The sequence below is a fragment of the Ornithorhynchus anatinus genome, chromosome 14, assembly GCF_004115215.2.
Source record: "Ornithorhynchus anatinus isolate Pmale09 chromosome 14, mOrnAna1.pri.v4, whole genome shotgun sequence".
Taxonomy (NCBI): Eukaryota; Metazoa; Chordata; class Mammalia; order Monotremata; family Ornithorhynchidae; genus Ornithorhynchus; species Ornithorhynchus anatinus.
In genome coordinates, this window is record NC_041741.1 from 11597797 (window position 1) to 11625024 (window position 27228).

The 27228-nt window shown below is 45.3% G+C and overlaps 1 protein-coding gene across 3 annotated transcripts in view; it reads left to right on the forward strand.

Annotated features, from left to right (window-relative positions):
• LOC114805403 (A-kinase anchor protein 6-like) overlaps positions 1-27228 on the forward strand; it is a 181218-nt gene that overhangs the window by 28563 nt on the left and 125427 nt on the right. For 2 of the 3 annotated variants that reach the window (XM_029078760.2, XM_029078759.2), the window contains exon 2: positions 11997-12354. In XM_029078760.2, the coding sequence (XP_028934593.1) occupies positions 12031-12354 (324 nt within the window). In that variant the 5' untranslated portion in view covers positions 11997-12030. Of the gene's footprint in view, positions 1-9568; positions 9781-11996; positions 12355-27228 lie in introns of those variants that run through there. The other variant, XM_029078761.2, reaches the window with a different exon arrangement.

Genomic DNA, 27228 nt, shown 5'->3' on the forward strand with positions numbered 1-27228 from the left:
TTGGGCTCCGGCAGCTGATGGATTTACAAACAGAGCGAGTTCAGATTGCCAGCAATGTTGGGGTTAAAAAGTTGTGGGCTTTTTTTCAGGGAACCACAGACAGCCATTTCTGAGGCTGAATGTGAGGGAGTGAAATGCAGGCTCCAGATCCAGAGAATGTTCCCAGTGTCCACCCTGCAGAGAAGGTTGAGATTTTTCCCAGGAGTCCTCCAGGGCAGTTCACTTAGCTGAGCGGGGCCTGGCTTTCCCTTTCTTCAAACACCACTAGTCTGGTTTGCTTGAGGAAGAGAAATAGCCCTGCCCCTTGAATTCAGGCCCATCAATCTCATTCCTGTGGGAGAGATGCTTTGCAAGTTATACATTCATTCGTGGACTTGCACTCTAAAAATGTCAACGATACCAGTATGTCCTTTATAAGATCATTTGTGGGGGCAGGGCAGTGGTTTAAGGTTAGCAGGAAGAATCAGACATGAAAGGGAGTGAAGGAGGGAGGGAAAGAGATAGAAAACACAGATGCAGGGACAGCTGATCTAAACAAGCAAGCCCCTACACTCTCATATAAACCCAGAGTGCACACAGAGGTCTCCCACAGTCTGCATACATGCAGGCCAGCAGACAAGTACACTCCGTCATCCAGACGGTCACCCCCACTGTCGGGACAACCAGCCTACTGCAGAAGGGAGAGAGAGAAACATAGATGAGGCAGTCTCCTAGGCCGGCGCCGCTGTGCGTCTCTCAGCAGCTTCTTCCATCCCTGATGAAAGAGACGCTTTGTGGAGCCGCCAGCTTTCAGCGGAGCTCCAGTCCAGGTTTTCCCAGTACCTCTAGTCTCAGCTAGGGAGCCAGCGGGATGGCTGGAGAGGCCAGTGCTGAGAAGCAGTGTGGTCTAGTGGATAGAGCATAGGCCTGGGAATCAGAAGGACCTGAGTTCTAATCCCAGCTCCGCTTGTCTTCTGTGTATCCCTGGGCAAGTCAGTTAGCTTCCCTTTGCCTCAGTTCCCTAATCTGTAAAATGGGGATTAAGACTGAGCCCTATGTGGGACAGGGACTGTGTCCTATCCTATTATCTTGTATCTACCCCAGCACTTAGAACAGTGCCTGACATATAATAAACACTTAATAAATACCATTATTATAATTTAAAAAAGGACCCAAAGGGCTGGCTAGCTTGAGTGGATGATTACAGAGCTGACCACTTTTCTCACGTGGCTGACATCTTCTGCCATGCCAAGGGAAAGGCTGAGCCCAGCAGCCCTATGGACCAAGAGTAATGGAGAAAGGAGAGCCAGTTCCCCAAGGCTTGAAAGTCCCAGATATTCTTTTCCCTGCTCCTCCTACCTCCTTTCCTCCCAACCCACCTCTGGCATTTGGCAGGCCCAATCAACCCGGCTGATCTTTAGAAGATTTAGTCCTGACAGGATTCTCTTGCCCCCTCTTATTGAAAAGGACCCTTTCCTGAAAGAAAATGGGAGAGGGGCAGTTCTGCTGAGGACATTTCATTACTGACATTTCATGGCTTGAAGAAACAGCATTACCTAATCAATATGGATGTTTCCTGGCATGTTCAGAAAATCGCTGTTTTCTTACTAAGAAAAGTCATGTCTGAGAGGAAGTGAGTTTGTCTCTGATCGACCAATAATGATGCTTGGAGAATATCAGTGGTTCTGCACACTGGACTGGATACTTTCAATAGTATTTATTGAGCGCTTACTATGTGCAGAGCACTGTACTAAGCGCTTGGAATGAACAAGTCGGCAACAGTCGGATACTTGTGGCAGATGCATATATTTGTAAATGACAAAGACTAATGGCAAAATCCAAAACCCAGTATGGCAAGATCTGGAGCTTTCATTCATTCAATTGTATGTATTGATCGCTTACTTTGTGCGGAGTATTCATTCATTCATTCAATAGTATTTATTGAGCGCTTACTATGTGCAGAGCACTGTACTAAGCGCTTGGGATGAACAAGTCGGCAACAGATAGAGACAGTCCCTGCCATTTGACGGGCTTACAGTCTAATCGGGGGAGATGGACAGACAAGAACAATGGCAATAAATAGAGTCAAGGGGAAGAACATCTCGTAAAAACAATGGCAACTAAATAGAATCAAGGCGATGTACAATTCATTAACAAAATAAATAGGGTAATGAAAATATATACAGTTGAGCGGATGAGTACAGTGCTGTGGGGATGGGAAGGGAGAGGTGGAGGAGCAGAGGGAAAAGGGGAAAAAGAGGGTTTAGCTGTACTGTACTAAGCCCTTGGAAAGTACAATTCAGCAACAAATAGAGACAATCCGTGCCCACAATGGGCTCACAGCCTAGAATGGGGGAGACAGACATTAAAACAAGTAAATAGGCATCAGTAGCATCACTATAAATAAATAGAATTATAGATATATACACCATTCATAAAAATAAATTGAATTATAATTCACTCAATCGTATTTTTTGAGCACTTATTGTATGCAGAGCACTGTACTGAGCACTTGGAAAGTACAATTAGACAACAGATAGAGACAATCCCTACCCGACAACAGGCTCACAGTAAGTACATATATACACAAGTGCTATAGATCAGGGAGGGAGGCAGAGCAAAGGGAGTGAGTTCGGGTGATGGAGAGGGGATGGGGAGCAGGGGAAAAGGGGGGCTTAGTCTGGGAAGGCCTCCTGGAGGAGGTGAACTCTCAGTAGGGCTTTGAAAGGGGAAAGTGTGCTAGTTCGGCAGATTTTAGGAGGGAGGGCATTCCAGGCCAGAGGTAGGACAGTTGAGAATGAGGCAAACTGAGAAGGTTAGCACTAGAGGAGCAGAGTGTGTGGGCTGGGATGTAGGAGGAGAGACAGGAGGTGACATAGGAGGAGGCAAGGTGATGGAGAGCTTTGAAGCCAATAGTGAAGAGTTTTTGATTGATACGAAGGTTGATAGGCAACCACTGGAGATTTTTAAGGAAGGGGGTGACATGTCCAGATTGTTTCTGTAGAAAGATAATCTGGGCAGCAGAGTGAAGTATAGAGTGAAGTGGAGAGAGACAGGAGGTTGGGAGATCAGAAAGCTTTATAGGATGCTTTCGTTGAAGAAACTGTGAATGGGGGATTGAAAAGCTACCTGTTCTCCCAGTATCATGGGAGCTGTGAGCAGCAGCTGATTAAAAAAGGAAAGGATAAAAGGAAAGGGAAATCCTGAGTGAGAGTTTTCAGTTCTCTGAGTCATTGGTATTGGGTGTTTGCTTCTTGCACTATGTGTGAGGAAGGATGACATGTCAAGGGCGAGCAGGCTGTTAATTAGGGAAGGAAATCCAGGTCTTGAAATGTGTGAATCTCTAGGAAAGCTGGGCCCCCCTGTTCTTGCCTCTCTGAGTGGTCTCCTAGCTGAACTCTAGGGACCTGGTGGTGTGGCACAGAATCCTAGCGTGGAGAGAAGTGGCTATGCAGACTAGCCTGGACCAAATGATCAGGAATGGGGTTGCTTCCTTTGTGTGAGGGGCTCAACAAAACCTCAGTCAAATAGGTGGAGTCAAAAACAGTGTCAAATAATGCAGAACCACAGTGTGACTGTGCCCCACAGCAGGGCAGAGCAGATGTGATATTTGCTGCTTCTAAGCAGTGAAGATCAGCAAAGAATGATCTTTACAAACCCACAGTGAGGAAGAGATTGCATTCCACATCGATTTTAATCAACCAGTGGATGAAATCTCCCTCACTGTATTCAAACTACAATGGAGCAGTGGAATTCTGCGCATGTTCTGTATTAGGAAGGAAGATCTCAAGGAGCTTGGGGTAGGGGATTGGAGAGGGTGGAGAGGAGGAGAAGGTGTGGTGGGAATCTGAACATTGGCAAGGATCTTATCTACTAATTCTACTGTACTCTCCCAAGTGTTGTGCACAGATTAAGTAGTCTTAATCTGATTGATTATACCTTCTCTGGCCATATGCGGTTTAGTACTTGAGCCTCACCATGTCTCGGACACCTTAGGGTTTGCTTGCTGTCTTTTCCTGGGCCCAGGAATATCCCAAGCTCATTTGGTGGTGGTTTATATTCTGACTCTACATTGTTGAACAAGTTGTTTGACCCAGTTTAGAGTTTCCCCCATGAGATTAGGAGGTGGACTGAGGTAGGTACATAGCACAGTTCCACAAACTGTTGACACCCAGAACAGCACTTTGCACATTCAAGACATCCAGTTCTGCATTCTGAGAGGAGTTTGGATTGCCTCTGATAATCAATCAATGGTTTTCTAGTGCTTACTGTGTGCAGAACACTGTACTCAGCACTGGGAGAGTACAAAATATCAGTTGGTAGACATTTTCTCTGCGCACAAAGCTTGTAGAGGGGGAGAAAGACATTAAATAAATACATTATGGTTATGTAAATGAGTGCTGTGGGGCGTAAACAAAGGGTGTAAATCCAGGAGCAATGAAGTCTGGCAAACAGTGATAATGACCTTCGATAAGCACTAATTGATCTGCTTTCAGTCCAGGAGGGAATTTCCAGTTGGGCTTTTGGTATTTAAGCAGATAGGGACAGGCAGGTGAGGAGGAGGAGACTGCAAAAACAACACTTCTGTCCTGTCTGCTCCCCAGACTCAAAAAAAAACTCCTCTTAAATCCAAAAGTTTCTCCCCTTCCTCTCCTCTCTGAGCAGGTAATCAGATAAGGTTGCAGCTAATTTGCTCAGGTTGACAAAGAATCTGTTTTGCACACGGTAAAGTGGTTGCAGCATTAGTTACTGTTCAGCTGCCTCTGTCATTGTTGTTTCATAAAGCAGGACAGATGGCCCTGTGGATGACATGTCACCAAAGGTGAATTTGTGTCGAATGAAAGTTTAAAATTTAATAGCACAAATAGGACAAGAAACAATCTATAGAACCCCTTCACTGTTCCATATCCTTTTAAAACTCAGTGATAGGGGAATGACGCTCAGTGGCAAGAGCTGTTTTTCAAGACCAAATGCGGTGAGTTATTAGTGCCGGATGGTAAGCCCACACTGGCCCAGGCTCCCACTTTCAACTCAAATGATCCATGTCAGGAAGAACTTGATTAACTCTAAACTAAATCAATTTAAACTCTTTTAGAACAATTGTAGATTCTGCCTTTCTCCTACTGTGCCATTGAAAATTCAAGTGGAAAGCTTTTTTCTTGAAACCATTCTCACTGGGATAAAGGGCACCTTAAGAGATACCTGTCTACCTTGAGGATATTAAAGGATGAACCCTCTGCCCTGTCATTTCATTAGTATTTTGAGGGCTTGACATCAAAGCAAACACTTTCCTTAAAGGCGGGTGGGTGGAAGAGGTGAAGATAACTTTTCTGAAAATCCTGGCCTTTGTGCCAGGGCTCCCTCTGGTTATGCAGGATTGCAAGATGAGGAAGCATCCCTCGGCCTCTTGTGTTACTGCATGAATAGCACACCACATGCAGTATCAGCTGAAGGAGTCTACCATAATTACAGACACTTTTTTTCTCTTCCTGACCTTGCTGCTGTCCTAGGGAAACTCCAACAGAATAAAAGACCATCAGGCCCACCCACTTCTCAGTCGGTTCTCTCCTCCTTCCCCACACTCCTCAGACTCCCTCCTCCTCCACTCACTCTTTATCATTATCCGGCTTTTCCTCCTTCCTTCTCTGGGCCCTGGTGTCTTTCTGCTCCTCACTCCAGCGATGCCACAGTTTTGCCAGAACAGAGGTACCTGCCACGAATACCTTTAGAAAGCAGGCTGGATCATCCCAGCTATTGGCTAGGCTACCCTGGCCGTAAAACAAACCAGTCACTCCTCTGGCAAGGACCAAATCGGGGGCTCACCTGGGAGTCTCCTATGTGCTCACCTGGAGAATCCCTGTTCTTCTGGGGAGGCACCTATTGAATTCCCCTTCTCTTTTCTCACTCCCAATATTCTACGCCTTGAGTAAAGTCAGGCTGGGATCAGATTCAAAGCAGGCCTCCCGATGTGCCAAACCTGGAGAAAAACAGCTTTGAATTTCCATTTCTTCAGCGAACACACTCAACCCTGGCCTATTTAAACACTGCCTGCATCTTGGAGTAGGAATGAGGCTGCAGAATTCTGCAGGCTGAGGGAATCATTTTGCAGTTAGAAAGTGCTCGTTCACTGCTGCATCTATGTGAGGAAATTCACTTATGCCTCTAGTTGCTTTACAGCAGGGGGTTGGGGGGTGGAGGGGCAGCATGATCTAGTTGGAAAGGGCATAGACCTGGGAGTCAGAGGACCTGGATTTTAATCCCGGCTCCACCACTTGTCCACTGCGTGACCTTAGGCAGTACTGACAGCATTTAAACCCTCAGTTTCCTCATCTCTAAAATGGGGACTAAATCCTATTATTGATGATAATAATAATTATATTAAGTGCTTACTGTGTGCCAGACACTGTACTAAGCACTGAAAAAAAACAAGTGATCCAGTTTCCAGTCTCAGAAGCTCTGCTACTATCTTGCTTTGTGAGCATGGGCAAGTCAGTTGATCTTTCTATGTGCCACTTTTCTCTTCTGCAAAATGGGGCATAAGATAGGTTTTGAGCCCTATTTCAGGACAGGACTATGCCCAGTCAGATAATCTTTTGGGGGAAGCAGTGTGGTCTAATGGAAAGAGCATGGGTTTGGGAGTCAGAAGACTTGGGTTCTAATTCTGACTCCACATGTGTGACCATTTAAATTCTCTGTGCCTCAGTTCTCTCATTTGCTGTGAGTCCATGTGGGACCTGGTTTTCTTACCCTTGGCATAGCGTAAGTACTTAAATGCCACAATTATTATTATTATGAATATGAGTTGTCAGTGGAGGGCAAGTATTAAAAGCCTGCATAGTATTGAGACCAAAGGTCAAGAATAAGACTTGTATGAGGAAGTAATTTTCTGTATATTGGTAAGACCCTTATTTAAAATCTGTGTCCAGGACATAAAGAAATGGGAGCCCAGAGAAGAGCAACAAAAGATGGTAAAAGGGATGGCTCTCTATATAGAGAGATTAAAACAGTTGAGGATGTTAAGCCTGGAGAATCAATCAATAGTATTTACTGAGCACCTACATTATACAGAGCACTGTTCTCAGGGTTTGGGCAAAAACAACACAAACAACATTCCTTGCTCTCTAGGATTTTACAACTTAATGGGGAGAGATAGGAAGGCCTAAATTATTCACAGAGAGTGGGAATAAAAGGAAACACAAGGATATGTGGGAAAGGGACTGTATAAGACCTGATTATCTTGAATCTACCCTTTTTTTATGGCACTGTAGTCCCCTTGTAGGACCCTCATAGTACCCTTCTAGAATGTAAGTCACTATGGACAGGAAGCATGTCGATCAACTCTGTGGCATTTTCTCTCCCAAGTGCTTAGTACAGTGCTGTGCAGATAGTGAGTGTTCAATAAATGCCTTTGGTTGATTGATCTGCTTCAGCACTTAGTAGAGTGCTTGGCACATAGTAAGTGCTTAATAAATACTGTTATTGTGGGAGGATGAAATAGATTAGTAAAAATGCATTGTCTCTGCAGAAGTAAATGCTGAGGAGTGACTAATATCTAAATCTAGGAAGGATTTTATAGAAGAGAATACTGATCACTGGCTCTCCATGTCCACCAAAGTTTCACCAAGAGAAAATGCGGTTACATTTAACCCAGGAGATAGCTCAGTTAGGTAAAGGAAATAACTTCTCATGGGGTAAAAACACTGGACCTTGAGAAGTCTTCATCCCAGAAGAGATTTAAGAAAAAGAACAGATACTCACCTGTCTTGGGTGGCTGAGTCATTCACCAGTTTGGAGGCAGGGTGCTAGACCAGGTGACCTCTTCCAGCTCAGTTCTAATTTAGATGGGAGTAGTTATATATTTAGTCACTTGCACATTTGTGTGTGCACATTCCTGGTTGCATTTTCAGTCTGGGTGGACAGAGAGGCATTTACTGTGCCCAAGTACTGAAGAGCCAAAGGGTCCAGTTGCTGGGTGGAAACTGCAGCTCTCCCTTGACAGGCAGGTCAGGACTGGTTTAAAGAACACATGATGGAAGACAGAGAGGGAGACATGGGAAAGTGCATTATCATTCCCTTGGCCACTCGGATCAGTGTTTGCTGTGACCAGTTGGAAATGTTTGACATCTCCCAGTGTTTCAGGAGCAAACTCCATAGAGGGGAAACCATGGGTACCAGGTGGGCCCCAGAGCACTGTGGCAGAAAAGGAAGGATTCTGGGGGTTTCAAAGTGGACAGGAGATTCAGGACATTCTGAGGCCAGGTAGGAAAAGCCAGCAAGGAACTGGGAGATGCTGCTGCAGTGTTTGGAGGCCGATGCTGAGTCCTGGCTGGAGGATGGAGCTAGCCAGGGGAGACACGCACCATGGGGCATAACAAGCCAAGTGATTGGATCTCGGCAGTTACGTATCACCAAGCCCTCGTCATGGTCCCGGAAGCCTTTACCGACCCACGAGGTGGCACAGTGTCCTTTCCCTCTGCCCAGTTCCCTCTCTGCAAGTCATCTCCATACCTGGCTCACCTCTCAGTTTGCTCCTTAGTCTGAACATGGGGATCAGTGCCAAGTGTTATTGCAGAGTTGAAAGATAAAGGAGGAAGAAGTGCAGAAACTTGGTCCTCAACTCTCTGGAACAGGATGGAAGTTTCTTCCAGAAGGGACTGTCTCTTAAGCCAGACCTGCTGGAGCAAACCTCAGCATTTTGCTCTGTCTACTGGGATGAGATGATAATCTGCAGTTGCCCAGTGTCTCTCCTGTTCAGTTAAATCAGTGGCTCACAATCACTCCCCAGAACTCTTAACTTCCCAGCTTCTGAAGGGAAACGATAAGACTTCCATTGCCTTGCTAGTTGGATGCTTCTCACCCATTCAAACTGGCCATGGGACCTAAAGCTGTTTTTGGTATGGGCCAGTCACCCAGGGTGTCCTGCATGTTCCAGTCAATGCACCCTGATGGAGTCAGGGAGACAAGTGGGACAGGGAGGGGTGAATTCTACCCTGACAGGACAAAATGTTCTTCACCAGCAGTCAATCACGATGGCTGATACTTGAAAGGCCAGGATACTCCGGTTACTACTATTTTCATTTCAGCTTTCCCTCTTCCAGGTTATTTAAATAATTGATTTGGAATCCCACAATAAAGGAATGCAAACAAATCTCATAGATAGGGCCATTTGAATTCTGACATAAATCGCTGGAAATTAAGGCGCTGAATTTTTTTTGAATTTCCCCTCTTCCGTCGAGGTGGAGAGGGGCTAGAAACGCTAAATATACTTGGGTTTGGGGACAATCTACACTGCAGCGGATCTGACTTGGTCTGCATCACTGATGCTATTTCCATTCGGAAAGACCTTTTTTACCCCCTCTCCACCCTAAGCGATGAAGAGGACTTGAATCCTGGATGGTGCTTGAACAGAGGCCACTTAAATTAGCCCCTTAGGAGTTTGTTTCCTTCTGTTTAGGATCCCGCATAAATGCGTGGTGTCCGTTGCTTTCCACCACGACTTATGCTTTGGCAACTGCCCCTTTGTTTTCAGATCCCGGAGCTCGATCGGGTTTGCAAAACTTCCCACGTTTTCGCCGGCTCGGGAAGCGCCCGCAGCGGGCTCCGAAGGCAGAGGGGCAGGGTTTTCATCTGCAGGCGAATATGGGCATGGGGCAGGGGCGCTCCGCAAGCTTGCCAGGGCTCCGCTGGCACCGCGGCCCGCAGAGGACCCTCGCTTTCATCTAGATTTTGCTTCAGATCGGGAGCAGCTCCGGAGGGAGAGCAAGAGAGGAGGAGGAGCCGCCGCTGTTAGCTGACCAGGGGGTAAACGCTGCGGCCGTGAGTGCGGGAGCCTGGCGGGGTGGGCGAGCGGCAGGACCATTCCGCCCTGGGGGAGGAGGGAGAAGGCCTTTTGGAGGCTCGGCCGGGCCCCTCCAGCGGATCCAGCTCCTTTTCTCGCTGGAGACCCTCCTCCACATCCCTCCGGAGCTGGATTCCGGGAAGGAGGCCACCCAATCCAGCCTGGCGGGGGGCATCCAGGGCGCGTCTCGCACCCCTTTCTCAGGGATTTTAAAGGCCACGAGCCACTTGCGGAGCACCTCAGGGCCACCTGCGAGGCCCCGCCGGACCCTGCTTGGGCCAGCGGGGAGGAAAGGGGTCGCTGGCCGAGGCCGTCGCCTCGTAGCATCCATTCATTCATTCGATCGTATTTATTGAGCGCTTCCTGTGTCCAGAGCACTGGACTAAGCCCTTGGAATGGACGGTTCGGCCACAGATAGAGACAATCCCCGCCCAACGACAGGCTCAGAGTCTAAACGACTGTGAGCCCGTCCCTGGGCAAGGATGGTCCCTATCTGTGGCCGAACGGTCCATTCCAAGCGCTTGGTACAGTGCTCTGCACATAGGAAGCACTCAATAAATACTACCGAATGAATGAATAAACGGGGAGACAGACGGCAAAACAAGTAGGTAAGGCCAGGACCGGCGCCTCAGGCCTAGTCCCTGTGGTGGGGGAGGTCGGATGGCCATTCACCAGCTTTTATTCCTTGTAGCCCATTTTCCCACTCCCACGTCCCCTTCCCCGCCCCCGTTTCGGAAGGAGACACTTCTTTAGGAATTTGACCCACGCCTAGATCCCAGTGACGGGGAAAGATGGTTGGCACCGTTGAGGGACCACCACGAGAGCCACACTCCTCTCAGCCACCTGGCACGTACTAACGTGACACCTCGGGCATCACCCTGTACCCTAATTATTATTACAGTTAATCACTTTGCCCCTCATATCAGTTTCCTTTTCTTTTTTCATATTATTTGCTAAGTGGATCAGGTGAGATGTGGTTTCTGCCCTACATGGGGCTTACAGTCTAAGTGGGAGTGAGGCATACCTTTTACTGGTGAAGAAACTGAGGGATTAGGGGAGGGTTGGGTGAATGAGGATCTAAAAGTACCTGCAGTAATTGTCCGCTTAGAGGGTCAAACTGTGAGCCCATCATTGGGCAGGTGGAAGATGCCCACACCGAGCTTACAGTCTAGCGTGGGAGCTAGACACTATTATAAATAAATAACAGGTATATAAGTGCTGTGGGACCGAGGGAGAGGTCAATAAAGAGAGCAGATCCAAGTTCAAGGGTAATGTAAAAGGGAGTGGAAAAAGAGGAAATGAGGGGCTCAGTCAGGGAAGGCCTCTTGGAGGAAATGTGCTTTCAATAAGTCTTTGAAGATGGGAGATGTGAAGAGGGAGGGCATTCCAGGCCAGAAGCAGGACCCTGGTCAGAGGTCAGCGGTGAGATAGAGGAGACTGAGGTACAGTGAGTAGGTTGGCATTAGAGGAGTGAAGTGGGTGGGCTGGATTGTAGTAGGAGAGCAGTGAGGTGTAAGATAGGAGAGTCAAGGTTGAGGGAGTGCTTTAAACATCAGAAAACCAGCATCAAGGGCTGGGCTAGGATTATCTGTTTTACCTAGATCCCATTATTTTGGACCTAGTTAAGGCTGAGCTTCCAATTCAGATCTCTGAAGCTGTATCTCTGAGGGCTCTGCACCTAGTGGGTGCTTGTAAAATCTGATTGATCTTTTGTAATCTACTTGGATAACCTCTTGCTGATTCTCATTGCCCTCTTAAGAGGAGTTTGTTATTGAAGGATTGGAGCAGTGCATTACTGAAGAATACTACAGAACCCTTTTAGGAAAATAAAATCCCATTACAATCAGAAACAGGTTGACCTTGAGGTCATCCTTCCAAACCAGAATCAGATATGTTGTAAATAAGCATCACCAAAACTCCATTTTACAGGGCAAAAGGTGGGCGAGCTGAATAGGTCACTGATGGTCTCCCCAAAGAGGGAGTCCCCCAATTATTGCACCCAATTCCCTATCTAATTCTCGAGTTTGGGAATTAAAGAAGCAAGTAGAAGTAGTAGTTTATATTGAATTGTACTTTAGCTCCCAGGAGGGGGAAAATCTCATCCTAATGTTTTTTCTGTGAGTTCTGATTCCTTGATTTGCAAATTCACTGTGGTCACGTTTTCTATTTTCCTTTCCAGCTGTTTGGGAAAAAAGAATGGTTTAGACATCTCCATGTTAGCCATGAGCCTAACCCTGTCCCCCATGAGGTCCCAAGACATGGACCCCATGGCTACTGATGCCTCCCCAATGGCTACCAACCTGACCCCCACGGTGGAACAGGAAGAAGGAGAAGATGGGTTGAAGGAGATGGATCCCGACCAGAGATATGAAAAACCACCTCCGCTCCACACCGGGGCAGACTGGAAGATTGTCCTCCACCTGCCGGAAATAGAAACGTGGCTCCGGATGACCTCGGAGAGGGTCAGGGATCTGACCTATTCGGTCCAGCAAGACTCAGACAGCAGGCATGTGGATGTTCATTTAGTCCAGCTAAAGGTAGGTGATGCTGTAAACTTGGGGTCAGGACAACGGCATGGAGGGGGGACAGGATCACTGCAGGAAGAGACCAGGGACACCCACTCCTCGAAGAAACTTTTAATAGCTCAGATGACATGATGAAGGGCCCTTGCTTTTAGGTCTAATGAAATAGCTAGGGTAAATATTAAGGATGCAGTTAGTCAGAGTGGCATACTAGTTTGTTTTGCTGAGAAACATTAATAAAAGGTAGCAATAGGGGTTATTAAACTTCAACACTTGTCATAAACTCTGGTTTCATTAGAAAAGCTTTTTAATTGTATTGTAAAACTTAATGGATTGTAAAAGATGTAACTGTGGCTATATTAGCATGTAGGCTGCAAATTCTATTTAACAAAATGGTTTGTGGACGTTCCTGTGGTGACAGTCTGAGAATACCAAATGTTGAGCATGAAAGGGAAAATTTTTTTACGTGGTTTCAGGTGAAAAATAAATTCCACTTCCTTTCATTTTTTCCACCATTCCAAGTCAAGGTGCCGGACCTGGAATCTCACTGACAGGGTTGGAAAGGCTCTCTCTGTACCTTTGTCCTTCTAATCTGGCCAGGTTCCCAACACCGTTGCTCTCCAAGAGTTCAAGCGTGGCCGGAAAGATTGTCCCGAGGCCCCTGAGATCCTTTCTGAGCCCCTGCTGACCTGTAGTGTCTCTGGGTGCCAATTATCTTTCTGGCTCTGGGGCCGGGCAGCATTTTTGCCCTTACTTTCTGTTGGTTTGCTCTGCGTTGTTATTTGTGGGGGATTTTTCCTCTCCAAAGCATGCTCTTTAATGCAACTAAAATGGCAGCTTTCCAGATTCTCTTCCTAACCCCACAGTAACGTAGCAGCATGTGAGCTCAGCTTGAATGAAGAATGAAAATAATAAACAGCCTACATTTGAAATGTTGAAGGGCTGAATCTTAAAAATCAGATCTTCCTGTGGGCTGGCCTTTTCTTCCCCTGTAGGAGAGATCTTTCCTTGGTGGATGAGCAAGGCTGAAGTTTTAAAAAGGCTTGCACACCAAAATGCATTTTGCTGAGCACTTTTTTCCACTGTATATTTGCCCAGAAACGTTATCCAAATATTTCTGCTTCTTCACCCTTAAATATTCTTTGTAAAGACGTGAGAGAGAACATCTGAGCCTTTTTTTAGAAACATTTTTCCATGGGTCTGGCCACCACACTGGGCCAGAGGGGACCAAAAGGAACTTTAAAGGTTTGGAGTTCATCTTAGGCTTGGGGTTTGGGGAAGTTGTGGGGGCTTTAAATGCAACAAATAATAATAATTGTGATATTTGTTAAGTGGTTATAGTGTGCCAGGCAAAAGTGCAAGATAATCAGGTTGGAAGAAAAAGCGACTTTTCCCTCTTTTGGGAAACAACCTGCTTTGGAAACATGGTGGAAAGGGGACAAACCCTTCTCTGCCTCAGGAACACAGAATGGCAGAAGGTGCAGTCCCCAAATTCACCCACATTCTGCAGGGATTCCCCAACATAGCTTGGGGGGTGGGTAAATGGCTGTTCTGGACAAATTTGGGCCAAATGAGGATAACATATTTGCAAATGTAGCCTGAGTAGGGAGGGAACATTGGTTCCAGACCTTCTGTCAAACACTCTGCTGTCATGGGCAGGGAAGCATTTCATACATCATATGTAAATATTTAGTGTTTATTTTATCATGATTCCTTGTGGCCAATTCTGTGCGTCTTGGATCCAGCAATTCACAAATGCAGATCTTCTTTGTGTATTCAGGTCAGATGTGGGTAAATGCACCATCATCTGTGAGAGGAATTGGGGATGGTTTTAGATGCTTAAAAGCGCCTACTTTGGAAGTTGCTATAGCATATCAAATGAAATTGATTTTTGGGATGCATCAGCATCCCATGCATGAATAAAAACACTGTACAGCTCACAGGGGCACACCAGCTGGGTCCAGCTTTGAGAAATGTGCACAAGACAGTCCAGGTGTTCTTATTTTCCCCAGATCTATTGTGTCGGTGTAGACAAATGGACCATAGTTTCAGGAGATTTGAGTGGGATGACTGAGATGGGGATGCATGGGATTGGGACCAAAAAAATCAGGTTCAAACAGTCAGAAACAAAGCTGGAGGGTCTGAGAAAGGCGGAGATGAGCTGGAGAGTGATAGAGAGAAAAATAGAGGTGGTGATAAGGAGTGAAGGAGAGATAAAGACAGCAGTTCAGGAACCTGTACACACTCACACTTACAAAGTGGATTCACACCCAGGGTTACTGGGATGATGGCAGTGGTGATGGTGAAGACGGGGGTGGTTGAGGCTGGGAATTCTGTCCTCACATTAGTCAGGAGCAGAGAGATGGCAATGGAGTTGATGCCAGCACCTTGATGGTCAGTGAAGGGCAGCTCCAGCCCCATCAAACTGGCTGAAAAGAGGAGCCTAATGAGGTCCCATGGACCAGAGGCAGGGGGATGGATCAGATGATCTCTCCTAACCATCTCTTACTTCTCTCCTTAGAGTTCATCCAGTCAACTCATTAATGCTAGATGATTGTTATGGTATTTGTTAAATGTGACAAGCACTGTTCTAAGTACTGGGGTAGGTACAAGTTCATCAGGTTAGACACAGTTTATTTCCCATATGAGGCTCATAGTCTAAGTAGGCGGGAGAACATGTATTGAATCCTCATTTTCCAGAAGACAGAACTGAGGCACAGAAAAGTGATCTGCCCAGGGTCTTCAGTTTAAGACTACAGAGCGTGAAGGGTTAGAGCTGTTGGCTGTTCAACCCCTGCTCCAGTTGAATCCATTGAAAATTCCATCAGTCATCCCAGGAAAAGAGGGAAAGATGGGAAACATGCAGGATTTTATCTGGGTAAATTTCCCTGAGTGCCCCAAATTCACTTTCTGTATGGGGGATTGTTGTTCATCTTGGGTTTTCTATAAAAGATTATATTGTTCTTAGCAGCAGGGAGTTTCTCACATATTCAGTCTGAATTGCCCTTTAGCCTTTCTCTTCATGCATACCCTGTGTAACAAGAAGCAAAAAATTTGAAATCTCTGGTTTGATGGTTCCTCTTGCCCTCTTATGTTTACTCTTATCTATCAATCAATCACTGGTATTTACTGAGTGCCTAGTGTGTAAAATGGGGAGTACAGTATAGCAGAACTTGTCTGCAACAACCCCACAGACTAGAAGGGGAGACAGACATTAAAATAAATTATGTATCCACCCTTTATTGGGATTGTGCTGACAGGGATTTGCTCTTTATTTTGAGTGGTATTATTTTGAGATGACTAATGAGGAAAGGTTAATAGGCAAATATAGTCAGCTCCGCTATTTCTTCCTCTCCTCGGTCGCTATTTTCTGAGCTGTCAGCCTTGTTCTCACATCAAGATCCCGTAAAGCTAATGCAACCGGCTGGAGGAGATTTAGCTTGGTGGTTTGGCCTGGGTGCTAGGCCTCACAGACCCCCTGGTTCCAGGCCTTTGGAAAAAGTTGGGGTAGAGAGGAAGTCTTAATGCGATAACTCCCAGCATTGATGGGAGGGAAGGCCTACTAATGCCTTACTGAGAGCCCATGGGGTGCCAAGCGTGATGGTTGGCACTGAGTGGGCCCTCTCTGGAGAGGTGCAGATTGGGGACTCTTTCTGGGTGTCTGGAGGTGCAGAATTTCTGTAGCAGGACTCTCCCTCTGGTCAATCTCATCCTCAGAAGTGCCCAGCCCCTTTTAGAAGTAGAGGGTAGGTCAAGTTGGAATCTCCATAGATTGGAATCTCCACTCCATTGGAGCCTGATGGGTGACTCAATAACAGGGCAGCCTCCGTTCTCTCACCCTGCAACCCCATAGAAGTCCAGTGGGCTCTGTATATGGAGGATTTGGGCGATGTTATGGTAGTTTAGCATTGTCTGGAATGTTGAGGAACCTGATCTAGAAGCAAAGACACAGGTTTGGAAATGAGGAAACCTGGGCCATAGTCCTGGTTCTGTCACTAACCTGCTGGATGACCTTAGGCAAAATATTTAACTTCTCTGGGTCTCAGTATCCTTCTCTGAAAAATGGAGGTAATTATTCCTGTCTTACCTCTAGACTGTAAATTCGACGTGGTCAGGAAATGTGTCCATCAAGTCTGTTATATTGTACTCTTCTAAGTGCTTAGTACAGTGCTCTGTACAAAGTAATCGCTCAATAAATATGATTAGGAATGTTGGGAGAACAAAATGAGATAATTGAGGTGAAAGATTTGAGAAAATAAAAGCACTATATGAATTGAAGGTGTTGCTAATGAACTATTTTTTCAAGTTGCCTTTAATTTGTGTATTTTCCCTTGGGTATCTTTCCTCCCCTTTCCCCATTTTTAGATAGCGAGTCCCCTTCGGGATTGGAATTGGATCTGAATCAATGTTCATGAAAGATCCATTCTGCTTGAGTCTTACAGAGTTATGCATGTGCACCAAATCATTTCTCCCAGCAACTCATAGCGTAGTATTCAGGTGATGATGATGATGATGATGATGGTATTTGTTAAGCACTTACTATGTAACAGGTACAGTTCTAAAATCTGGCATAGATACAAGATAATCAGGTTGGACACAGTCCCTGTCCCATATAGGGCTCACAGTCTTAATCCCCATTTTGCAAATGAGGGAACTGAGGCACAGAGAAGTTAAGTGACTTTCTCAAGGTCACACAGCAAAGTGGCGGAGCCGGGATTAGAACCCATGACCTTCTGACTCCCAGGCCCGTGGTTTATCCACTAGACTATGCTGCTTCTCATGTATCTCATGTGGACATTTTATTGCTGCTTCAGACAGACGTGCACTGTCGGAAGAACATTACCTAATTCTGCAGTTCATAGTAGGCACTCTGGCAGAACTGATTGTCCACCCAAGCATTTAGAACAGTGCCTCACATAGTGAAAAAGCTTAATTCATGTTTGTATTAGTTGGTCGTATTTTGGGGCAGGACTTCCACTAACACTCTCCTGCAGTCAGGCTCACCTTCTGCTGTCCCTCTGCCCTGTGCTTCGATAGGATTTCCTAAGCTACGAGAGACCTCAGAGGTTAGCTATTTCTGGGAACCACAGTCAGTTTTTGAGATAATCAGAGGTCAGTGACTCAGATTCATTCTTCTCTATGGCTCTATGAACACCATCTATATTTTTTAAAAGACAAAATAACTTATTTTTTAACAAAAATAGACATTTCAGAGTTCAAGATACCACTCTTGGGTCCTTGAATCTGGGTTTTTTTAGAGCTTTGAGCTGCTGATTGAATTCTATCCAGAGTCCAACCTCATGTCTTTATTTAATTTCTCGCTCTCTCAGGATCTGACTGCTAACCCAGGCCTTTGAAAAGTGAAGTCATGTAATGAACAAAAGATCCTATTTCAAACCAAACTTGTTCACTGATTTATCTGCAGAGGGTACAGTATTAGTGTTTGCTGGATGTAATGGGCTGGAAAAAAGCTAGAGGATAATTAGATTCCCATTATGCATTTAATGCAAAAAGGCTCATAATTTTCTATTAAAGTGCACCAAACAGTATAATAGAGTATTGTTATCAACGAGGTTTTGGCAAGAGACTTTCCCAGAATACATTGCATCTGATTCATGTCCTTTCCTCATATGCCTCAGACCACAGTATAACAGGGCATTTTCTTGTGGGGTGGGAGGTAGGGGGTAAAAAAAGATCTTTTTGTTGGAAAACTGAGAAAGTGGATGAAATCCCTGTGGGTTTATGGGAAAATCTGGAAGAGTGATCCAGCTTGAGGAATGCTGGCTTCATTTATCTGTCCCGAAGGGAAGGAAAGGTTATGCTAATTTTGCAGCCAAGATCAGTTTCCGGGTAAAATTGACCTCCACTGCAAGGAGGTTTTTACTCAATAAGTATTCCTTCTCCGAGAGCTTTTCTAAGATTTGGCTTCTATGGGGGTGTCCGCCCCCTGTATTCAGAAGCACTGTTGGCCGGCTTGCTAAGTACTAGTCATATAACCCTTTTCCTCTAGTGGTCCAATTTAATCAAAAATAAGGGAAATGGATAGGATGTTCATTGCTGACTATTCTGTATTCTAGATGTGGAAAAGAAAATTATTTTTGAGGAGGTTCTTAGACTGCTCAGCCAGCCTCAGGAGAAGACATCTGGTGAATGCAGAGAATGTATAGAGCAATTGCTGATGGATGCCAAGGGACAGAGTTTGCTTTTTGCTTTTTTCATCCAAAATTGTCATCTTGTGAATATGTATTTCCTTGAGGCGCCAAAGTATCACATACACTTCCTTCTATTGCCCCTTGTTACTGTTTCCTGACTTAATTAGCAATAGAACATGAGCTCCTTGTGAGCTTAGTACACTATATTGCACTCAGTAAATGCTCAGTGAATACCATTAAGGCTGCTATTATGGTAGACAGTTCTCTTTGTTTGAGGGAGACCTAAGTGATGATGTTAGACAGGAAGGAATGCATTTGGGAGATTTAGAGGAGTTGGTTGAATTGGAAGCATGGGGAATGTAGTAGTAATAATATTATGAGCTTGCTGCATGTAAAGCACTGTGCTAGGTGCTGGGAGAGAATAAACAGGTAGGAATTAGATTTGGACCCTGTCCCTTGGGAGTGCTCATGATCTAAAAGTATAAGTTGGGAGAGGAGGCTGGAGACACACACTAGGAATGATGAAAAATTGAAACACAACAATCGATCAATGGTATATCAGGTTTACTGTATGCAGAGCCCTCTACTAAGAATTTGGGAAAATCCAATACAACAGAGTTGGTAATAGGTTCCCTGCCCACAACGAGCTAGACTGTAAGCTCGTTGTGGGCAAGGAATGTGTCCGTTTATTGTCGTACTCTCCCAAGGACTGACTGAATGACTGACCTTTTGTGACCATGCCACTCATTCAGCAAGCTTCCACTGCACACGGTGTGGATGAGGGGACCGAATTTTCTCCAATACAAAGAGCAAAGAGCAAGAAGAGGTGTAGAACACAGCCGGGAACAGCTGGTCAGTCAGGGCCATGGCCAGTAGTTTCAGCAGAGTGTACTGGACACATACGGTGTGCAGAGCACTGTATAACGAGCACTTGGGGGACATAATAATAATTGTGGGAGTGCCAGGCACTTTACTAAGCACTGGGATAGATTCAAGCAAATTGGATTGGATACAGTCCCTGTCCCACATGGGGCACAGTCTTAATCCCCATTTTAAAAATGAGGTAACTGAAGCACAGAGAAGTTAAGTGACTTGCCCGAGGTCAAACAGCAGACAAGTGGCAGAGTCAGGATTAGAACCCAGGTTCTTTGGACTCCCAGGCCTGTGCTCTGTCCACTAGAACACACTGCTTCCCTGCATACAAACAATATAGAAGACACACACAGCAGAAAAGTGATGGATCTGGGATTAGAACCCAGGTTCTACTGATTCCCAGGCCCATGCTCGATCCACTAGACCATACTGCTTCTCTCAGTGATGATGCAGGGAGGGGCAGGGTAGAGTTGAAGAGAGCTGTTTGGGAGCCAAAAGCACTGGGAACTTTCAAGCTGAATGTTGATTGGGACTTTCTGATAAAGTGAGGTGCCTGGTAAAGCTGTTCAGACAGAATCAGGCCATTGGCATAAAATACTTTCCACTTACAACCACGGGAAACATGCCCAGAGCTCCCTTCGCTTATCTTTCATCTTGCTCAGTGCACTTGGGACTGAAGGCCACAGTGGCTTTTGCTGTTGTTTCAGCAGCAGACTACCAAGCTTTCCATATTTGTTAGGTTTGGTCAAATTGTATGGGCAGGCGGGATGGTGTTTGTAGCCAAAATTCAGCTAAAACAAGGATCTCAAATCCTGACCTTTGATAATCCAGAGAGAGGATTGTTTCGACTAATGGGATCCTGCCCAAAGATGGAACCAGCCCTTGACAGCCCAGCAAAAATGTCAACCTACACACTTAATAATAATTATGTTATTTGATAAGCACTTAACTATGTGGCAAACACTGTACTAAGCGCTGGGGTGCATACAAGTAGCTCCTGTTGAACACATTCCCTGTCTCATGTGGGCTTGCAGTCTCAATCCCCATTTTATAGATGGGATAATTGAGGCCCAAAGAAGTGAAGTGACTTGCCCAGGTCACACAGCAGACGTGGTTCAGTCAGTATTAGAACCCATGACCTTCTTTCTGTGACCTTTACTTCAATCCTCTAATGCCAACCTACTCATTGTATCTTGATCTTGTCTCTCTCACTGCTGACTCTTTATCCACGTCCTCCCTCTGGCCTGAAACTCCCTCACTCTCCATATATGACAGACCCCTACTCTCCCCACCATCAAAACCCTCCTTAGATGACTTCTCCTCCAATAGGTCAGCCAAATCTTCATTTCTTCTATTTCCTCTTCTTTCTGCATCACCTCTGCATTTGGTTCTGTACTCTTTTAAGCACTTCATATCCACCTCAGCCTCACAGCACTTAATGTCCATAACTGTAATTTATGTTAATGTCTGTCTCCCATCTAGATTGTAAGCGCCTTATAGACAGGGAATGTGTCTGACAGCTCTGCTGTATGGTTCTCTGCCAAGTACTTAGTACATTACTGTGCACCCAGTAAACTTTCAGTAAATACCACTGATTGCAGAGAGAAGGAACAGCAGGAAGAGGTAGGTAACTGTAGCTATCTGTGGCAACCTCCGATATCTGCCTCCTGGCCCTGGTTTTGGGCTGCCCATGGACTCTGTGTTGGGTAGCCGGGGTGGGTATGTAGGCAGCTTATTCCGGTAGTGTGAGTACCCCTGTAATGTGCTCTTGGCTCCTACCTGCCCTGGAAACTAGGGAGAATCATCTGCTCTATCAATTCTTGTGAAATGCCATTTCTGACCTTCCAAACTTTTCTGCTCCAGCACCCAGTTTCTGTCATTGTGTATATCTTTTAATTTAGTCTTATTTTCATTTTCTCACAGTAATCAGTCAGTGCTTACTGTGTGCAGAGCACTGTTCTAAGCACTTGGGAGAGTACGCTACAATGGACTTGGTGGACATGATCCCTGCTCTCAAGGAGTGTAAAATCTTGCGGTTAGATTGTAAATTACAATTGTGGTATTTAAATGCTTATTATGTGCCAAGCCCTGTAGTAAGCACTGGGGTAGATACAGGGAAGACACAGACCCTGTCCCATAAAGGCCTCACAGTTTAAGTGGGAGGGAGAACAGGTATTGAATCCCCATACCACAGATGGGAAAACTGAGGCATAGAGAATTCAAGCAACTTGCTTAAGGTTATGCAGTGGGTAATTTGAGGAAGTAGAATTAGAACTCAAGTCTTCTGAGTCCAAGGTTTATACTCTTTCCATTAGGCCATGCTGCTTCTGCTCTTGATTCCATTAGTAGTCAATACGCATGCTCTCACCATCGTCTTCCTAACCCCCATTTTCCATCTTCTTTTCTCTTTGTTTTCTTTTGCTTTCTGCCCGTGGCCACTGAACTTGTCAGTTGCTAGCAGACAGCTGCTGAGTCATCTCTCCCCTCCTGCAAGTGGTATCAGGAGACTGAGTTCTCTTCTAACTGCTGGAATTAAAATTTTCCCCAACGGATCTTAGCACCTTGATCAGAGTCATGCTGTATGCCAGTGTCACTCAACAGATGTTAATTAGTGATGGGGATGATTGTAAGTGTTTCCGAAATAAAGTTAAGTATATAGACAACCCATATAGCCAGCCAGCGATCGCTATTTCCAGTTGAAGAGCCTGAGATGGAAGATATATCTCACAATAGCCTACAACCCACTCAGAAAGTACTTTCTTATTGCACTTTATGCAGGAAGTGAATCCTTGCATTTAGATGATGAGTTCCTTGAAGGCAGGGATTGTGACTTCTAACTCTATTATGCTCTCCCAAGAGCTTAGTACAGTGCTCGTACAAAGTAAACTCTCCAAAAATTACTATCAATTAATTTAGAGGAGCTAATTAGAAGACCGGAACCCTGGTTGTGACCCACTTCTTCCATGAGTTGTCTTGGAGGCCTTGGTGAAAGTTTAGGTGGTGCTATTTCCTCTTAGCATTACGAGGTCTACTGTAGAATATACCATGTGCTTGGAGATCCTGACCCAGGCTTGGAGTCTTGTAGTTATCTTCAGAGATCTTTCATCCCATCCCCTCAACACCCACTGCCTCTGTGCATAGCAGCCTGGTAGCTGGAGCAGTCCCAGAGTGCTCATTAAGTGGATTAACAGGTTAGAAAATGGGTCCTGCTGTATGTTTGCGTGTAGTGTGAAAGAGACCGTCTTTCGATAACACTTTCATGTGCATGGATGGAATTCTAGGGGCCCTGTTTCATCTTCAAATACGAAGAGCATATGTAAGTGTTGCGTTTTTGCAGAAACCTGTGTTTAGGAAAACTTGCACTATAGTATCACCCCGTGTCCAACAATTTGTGCATCTGCACGGTCATTTCTTCTAACGTTGCATTACCTGTTATCCAGATGCGTAAAGGACAGAGGAGCATTATCCTGATCTTACTTTTGCATTCTGTCCCAGAAACACACGTTTTGGCAAAACCAACTGTGTGTGTGTGTGTGTGTGTGTGTATACAGATGCAGAGTAAGTAAATTTCCCTTACAATTAAAGGAGATATTGACAACTCAGTAAGTACAGTGATAATGAATTTCGCTTTATCATTTGAGTGGTTTTCAGTAAGTTCTAGTCACTGGCTTGAAGGAATAAAATGTTAAGATAAATCTTTAGCCCCAGGATAAACGCATGCGTCATGGTATAGCTGGCACTATAGCCAGAAATATTGGTTCACAGTTAAGTAATTTAGTCGAATGATTAGAATAGATTGATTTGCTATCTGACGTTAACATCAGTGGAGTATATTTATTTGTATCACAGCGCCACCTTATGTTACTAGGAGACAGCCAGCTTTGGCTTTCTGTCTATATTGAAAGAAAAACCTATATGATTGTGGTATTTGTTAACCACTTACTGTATGCTAAGCAATGTACTTAGGGCTAGAGTAAATACAAGTTAATCAGGTTGGTCACAGTCTCTGTCCCACGTGGGGCTCGTCATCCAAGTAGGAGAAAGAACAGCTATTGATTCCCTACTTTGCCGATGAAGAAATGGAAGTACAGATAAATTATAATAATAATGGCATTTGTTAAGAGCTTACTATGTGCCAAGCACTGTTCTAAGCGCGGCAGGGATTCAAGGTGAGCAGGTTGTCCCACGTGGGGCTCACAGTCTTCATCCCCATTTTACAGATGAGGGAACTGAGGCCCAGAGAAAATAAATGGTGGTATTTGTTTAGTGCTTACTACGTGCCAAGCACTGTTCTAAGCGCTGGGGATACAAGGTGATCAGGTTGTCCCACGTGGGGCTTACAGTTTTAATCCCCATTTTACAGATGAGGTAACTGAGGCACAGAGAAGTTAAGTGACTTGCCCAAAGTCACACAGCTGACAAGCGGCGGAGCGGGATTAGAACCCACGACCTCTGACTCCCAAGCCTGTGCTGTTGCCACTGAGCCACACTGCTTCTCGTTAAGTGACATGCCCATGGTCACACACCAGGCAGGTGGCAGAGTTAGGACTAGAACTCAGCTCCTCTGACCTCCTAGGCATGCAAATTAAGAGCGTTTTACCTTGTGTCTCAGTGTTAGCCACAGTTGGTTCCCAGGATGTTTTTTTAACACCATGTTTTTATTTGTTTAAAAATAATTGAATTCAATGCTTACTGGATACTAAGTGCTGGGCAAAATACAAGGTGGTCAGATTGGACACCATTCTTTTCCTCACTCAGGACTCACAATCTAAAAAAAATTGACAGAACTTTAAACTATAGATTTTATTGATATTTCTTTGAAAATGAAGGCTTTTGGGGTAGACCAGAGGTGCCAAATTTCAGTATGGAGACCACAGCATATCAGCTGCTTCCTCTCTCTCCTTTATCACTCCTGGGAGGTGTGGGATTTGAACCCTCATATAAAGAAAAATAATTTGGTCTGTCTTGATAGATAGAGCATTCTGGTTTCGTTGAGGTCAGGGAACGTGTCTACCAACTCTGTATTGTACTCTTCCAAGTATAGTGCTCTCCCCACTATAAGCTCTCAGTAAATGCCATTGATGGTGATGGGGAAAATGGGGCTAGGCAAGGGAATGAAGGACAATCTTCTGGTATCTGGCCATCCTACCTAGCACAATTGACTCATCCTCCATTCCAAATGAAGAACGATTAATTTTAAAAAGCAAAAATGAAATGGCCTGTTAAACCCAAAAGCCTCCCCTGTACATGCAGCCGCAATATAGCTTAGAGGTTTTGAGAAATGGAAAACTTAGGCTTAACTCAGAATGCTGTCACTGCCAGCTGATGGTTGGCTGAACTTAGAAAGCCATGTGGTCCTGTGGAAAGAGACAGGAGAGCTGGGTTTTAGTCTTAGGTCTGCCAGTGGCCTGCTGGGTGGCTCAAGCAAGTGACTTAACCTCTCTGGGCCCCAGTTTATTTTCTGTAAGATGTTAGAAATGGGGTGGGGACTTCCTGAGAAATGGAGCAGGGACATTTTAGAGGACAGAGAGAAAGAAGTCCACAGAGAAAATGAGACCAAAAAACAAAGGACCAGAAAGGCAGACCCAGAACCAGTCCAGAATTTAGAGACAGCAGGTAATGAGCATAGCCCAATAGAGACCCAGAGAAGAGAGGGAGATACCAACCCAAAGAGGAGAGACAGACCTAGAAGGAAGGAGACAAGGGATTAGCAGAGAAAGACAGGTACAGGGAAGACATCAGACTGGAGACCATAAAAAATGATTCTTGTTTCTCTCCATTTTCCATACCTTCCTTTCCCTCAATCTCCCTGCCATCCTTCGGAGTTCCTAATGGATAGTGGGTGGGAAGCTCCTGCCAGAGGGGAAGTGCAGGCAGCTGGCTCACTAGAGTTGGCAGGTCACCCAAGCCCACTGATAGAGAAGATAGGGTCCGCTGGGCTTCTGCTGGGCAGGGTGATCAGGGGCCCTACTCTCAGCCACTCTGCTATTATGCTGCAGCTCCTCCACCCAGCCCCTCTTCCCTCTCCCAGCCTGTTTTAGAGAAGAGAGTGGGTGATAGATTACCTTCCATTCAGCAGCGTGGAATGATTGGGGGTGGCTCGTGGCCCTCTGCCTTTGCTTTGAATTCTGTGGAGACAAAAATAATATTCTCCCCTCCACCCCCAGAATGAAATAGGCCGAGTCCTTTCTCCTCTCTACCCACCAACCCTCCTATACAGTTGGTGCTTATGCGTCATGGCTTAAAAAGTACTAGGCTCCATGGCCCTTCAAATCCAGTGGGAGTTTGCCTGTTTAAGAAATTAAAACCATAACCTTTCACAAAACATCACGGCACCCGCTAGCCCAGATAGCATAAATGTCTAAAGCTTTATGTGAAAGCTACGGGGCAGATGCTAACACTCTGAATGGCGCAGTGCAGACAAACTATCTTGGTGAAGTTTCTCCATGAAGGGGGCAAATTTTTCAGGCCAGTTAACTGACCCTCAAAAACAGAAATTTATGACTGCCAGACTCCCAGGTATCTTGCCTTGAGTGGTTTAGGCCTGCAGTGGGCTACTCAGCTTTGGAGATTGAAAACCAGCAGATCCATCTATATACTGGCCCATCTCTCCTGAGATGAAATTGAAAAGATAAAGGTGAGAAGATAGTCTAGAAGCAGCAAGAGGGTTCTCAGCCTAGGCTGTCTTCTGCAGCCATGAAAAAACAACAACACACAATTTGCTGGCCCAAGTTTTGGGTCACTGTGCTGCAACTAAACTTAATCTCTGCTTATGTCAACTTTCAACTCTGTGAGAGAAAATTGGGCTTGTCTAGCATAAAACCCCACCCATAGAATTTAGATGGATTGTAACAACAGCTGGATAATTTGATATTAAGTGGTTGAAGTTCACAACTGTTGGGTGGAACAGCTGTTTCTATTTAAAAAAAAAAAGATGAATGATGTAATCCTGTTGCTTAGAAATGTGTGGAATGTGCCGGCCAGCCCCGAGTACTAGGCCTACTGAAAACTGGTTCCAACTGGCCCGCCCCTTACTCAGGAAGGCCGAATTTGATTTGATGGATTTGATTTGATTCAGATTCAATCTTTTAGGGTCGAAATCCCAGCAGACACTTTGGCCTGGATGTTCATTCCATCTGAACGTGGGAAGTGGGAGTCAGAAGGGGCTGGGTTCTAATTCTGGCTCCGCGGCTTGTCTGCTGTGTGACATTGGACAAGTTACTTCACTTCTCTGTGCTTCAGTAACCTCATCTGTAAAATGTGGATTAAGACTGTGAGCCCTACATGGGACAGGGACTCTGTCCAGCCAGACCACCTTGTATCCACCCCAACACTTAGTAGAGTGCCTGGCACATAGTAAGCGCTTAACAAAAACCTTGAACAACAACAACAAAAAAAAAACTTGGAGGAGAGAGTCTTCCTTCTGCAGCGTTGGTCTCTCTTTAAAAAGCGACAGAATAACTCTCACTGACGTAGCCTCCCTATTGCAGTGGGCTGATCGTAGTGGCATGCCTGGGAGTGCCAGTTCTTTGGGTGATGCTCTCAGTTTGATGTTGGGAGGGCCTCCCTTGGAAGGAAAGGATGTATCTGATGTTTGGGTGGAATCTGCCTTGGCAGTGGTTTTAGAAATTCTCACTGATGTAATCGAGCCAATCTGACTGATATGGTTGAAAATTTAAAATAGACAAGGCTAATCAATGGTGACAGTCAGTTGTAAGTGCCTTGAGGTCAGGAGCTGTATCTTTACTCTTGTTCTCTTTCTCAAGCATGCAGTACAGTGCTCTTCACAGAGTAGGTATTCAGAACAGTGCTCTGCTCTCAGTAGAATTGGGTAGCCTAGCTGGTCTCAGAGACCCCTTCAAAT